The sequence below is a fragment of the Gekko japonicus genome, unplaced genomic scaffold (assembly GCF_001447785.1).
Source record: "Gekko japonicus isolate JY-2015 unplaced genomic scaffold, Gekko_japonicus_V1.1 scaffold63, whole genome shotgun sequence".
Taxonomy (NCBI): domain Eukaryota; kingdom Metazoa; phylum Chordata; class Lepidosauria; order Squamata; family Gekkonidae; genus Gekko; species Gekko japonicus.
The window spans coordinates 1,814,736-1,817,226 of NW_015168654.1; the positions used below are offsets into that span (position 1 = coordinate 1,814,736).

General features: G+C 53.4%; 1 protein-coding gene across 1 annotated transcript; it reads left to right on the forward strand.

The window, feature by feature from the left end:
• Positions 1–2,491, forward strand: TCF23 (transcription factor 23). Its single transcript, XM_015415124.1, has 3 exons — positions 1–216; positions 1,061–1,130; positions 2,448–2,491. The coding sequence occupies exons 1-3, from the start codon at positions 1–3 to the stop codon at positions 2,489–2,491; spliced, it is 330 nt and encodes a 109-aa protein (XP_015270610.1).

A 2,491-nucleotide genomic window follows, 5' to 3' on the forward strand; every position in this document is an offset into this window, starting at 1 on the left:
ATGAATGCTGCTCGGGAGCGAAGCCGGGTACGGACTCTCCATCAGGCGTTCTTGGCGCTGCAAGCGGCTCTGCCCACGGTCCCACCTGACACCAAGCTCTCCAAGTTGGATGTGCTCCTCCTGGCCGCCAGCTACATCGCCCACCTGAGCTGGACCCTTGCGCAGGGGGCCCCCACCCCCAGGATGGCCCCGACAGCCTTCTTGCACCCCCTGAAGGTACTGGGTGAGACTGGTTAGGCATCATTAGGGGAAAGCAGCTGCTAGGTAACCCCTTACGGTGGCCTTTCCCTGGTCACATCTCAGCCTGTGGTCCCTTGGAGGGGTGGCAAAATGGATGCGTAGGAGATGGCCCAGGCCACCTCATCAGCTCTCGGAAGCTATGCAAGGTTGGTCCTGGCTGCTGTTTGGAGGAGAGGAATGCCAGGGTCACTGTGCAGAGGAAGACAATGGCAAGCCACCTCTGAACGTCTCTTGCCTTTAAAACCCTATAGAGGGTTTCCATAAGCTGGCTGCAACTTGATCGCAAAAGGGGAGGGGGGGATGCTGTAGCAGGTTGGGGTAGAAGGAAGGCAGGGCTGGGGGCATCTGCATGACAACCCCCAATTATCTGGGGTGGGGTGCCACTGAATGTCATGGCCCTGGAAGCCCCTATGGAGAGCCAGTTTGGTGTAATGGTTAGGAGTGCAAACTCTAATCTGGGAGAGCTGATTTAGATTCCCCGCTCCTCCTCATGCAGCTGCTGGTGTGACCTTGGATCAGTCACAAGTTCTCTCAGAGCTGTTCTCTCAAGAGCAGTTCTTGGGAGAGCTCTCTCAGCCCCACCTACCTCACAGGGGGTCTGTTGTGGGGAGGGTGGGGTATAAATCAAATCAAGAGAAAGGGACTGTAAGCCGCTCTGAGACTCTTTCAGGTAGTGAAGGGCGGGATATAAATCCAATCTCTTATCTCTCTTCTCTTCCGTAGTGGCCCCCTTGTGTTTTATTAAAGAGCAGAAGCCTTTTGAGGGCACAAAGGGTTTGGGGATTCCTTCCTGTAACCTTTGACCTCTTCTTTCTTGCAGAAGTGGCCCATGCGGTCCTGCCTCTATGCCAGTTCCTGGACCGGAGACATCCCCACACCAGCCCTCTTCAGTGGGTGGCCCCAGCCATGTCCTGAGGCAAGAGGAGCAACTCTGTGACCCCCGGCAGTGCCCTCCTCCGTAAACTGCCCCGTAGTGGCTTCTGATGGTGATGGCTGTTTCTCTTCCCTCTATGGCAGAACTCTTGCTGCACAGGGGGAAATCTGCAGGCCTTTCCTTGCCCTCTTCTCCCCCCCTCACCTGCCAGCCAGCTTCAGAGGGAGAGCTCACCCCGCTTTGCGCTAGGATCCCCCCCTTTGTCCTAGCTGTCCACCCCTTTAATGGGAGAGCCTTTCAAGGTTTACGGTGACCATCACTTAGTTGTACCGTTTCCCCAATTAAATGGGGAACAGTTAGGTCACTGATACCTGAATGGCTACATCAGAATGGCTTCTAGCCATGATGATTGCCTACTCCCACCAGCATCAGAGGCAGTGTGTCTGCATATGTCAGTTGCTGGGGAGCATGGGTGGGAAGATGTTGTTATATTCATCCTCTTGCGGGCTTCCTAGAGGCAGCTGATCGACCACTGTGTGAACAGAATGCTGGACTAGACGGGTCCTTGGTCTGATCCAGCAGGGATCAGTATGTTCTTATGGTCATTATTGTTCTACACAGCAATTTGTTTTTCAAAAGGATGAGAGGATTACCAACAAAAATATATCTGACCGTATCGTTCTATGTAAAACTACTCCTATTTTTATTGCTCCCCCCTGTGTGTAAAAACAGACTTATTTTCCCTCCTCCTTCTCTTTTGAAAATATGGATTTTTGAAGCTGAAAACAAGACTGTCTGGATTGCATTGGGACATACGATTTTTGCCTTCACACAGAGACATTGTTTCACAGTATGTTTTCCATTTGCACCAGATGCCGCTGTTGCATGACAAAAGATTAATAAACAAGGTAAACAAAGAGCACCTGTTCCTCCCAGTGCCTCTCTGGGCCTGTGAGGATACGCAGAGCGCCTTTCAGTACCCAGAGCAAAGAATAAGGCAGCAGGCCTTCCAGCTTCGAAGGTTATGGGAGTCCAGGCAGCTCTAGGGCCCAGCTCGAGCCCCTGGGGTGAGATAATGTGAGGTGAGGAATTATTCCTTTCTGCGGCAGTTCACGGGTGCTGTCGGACCAGTTGGCATCCCAGTAGCAAGTTGCAATAGCCCCCCCCAGACACCCCCCCCCATGTGGGGAAAAGACTGGGGAGTAGCAGCTGCAGCTGTTCTCTGGGAAAGAGGCCGGGGCCAAGGCTGAGCACATAAATCCATCCTGGGCCTGGACTGGAGCCTGGGCTAACGAGCCCATTAATGAGTCGGCCTCCTGCCTTTCTCTTCCAGGTACTGGCAGGGACATATCCGATGAGGCGGGGCATGTCCGCTAG

What these genes read in the sequence shown, in the direction of transcription:
- TCF23 (XM_015415124.1), top strand. Translation starts at nt 1, where the DNA reads ATGAATGCTGCTCGGGAGCGAAGCCGGGTACGGACTCTCCATCAGGCG. An exon ending in CCTTCTTGCACCCCCTGAAG is followed by an intron (nt 217 to 1,060) that starts GTACTGGGTGAG and finishes TCTTTCTTGCAG; the next exon opens with AAGTGGCCCATGCGGTCCTG. An exon ending in CCCCACACCAGCCCTCTTCA is followed by an intron (nt 1,131 to 2,447) that starts GTGGGTGGCCCC and finishes TTTCTCTTCCAG; the next exon opens with GTACTGGCAGGGACATATCC.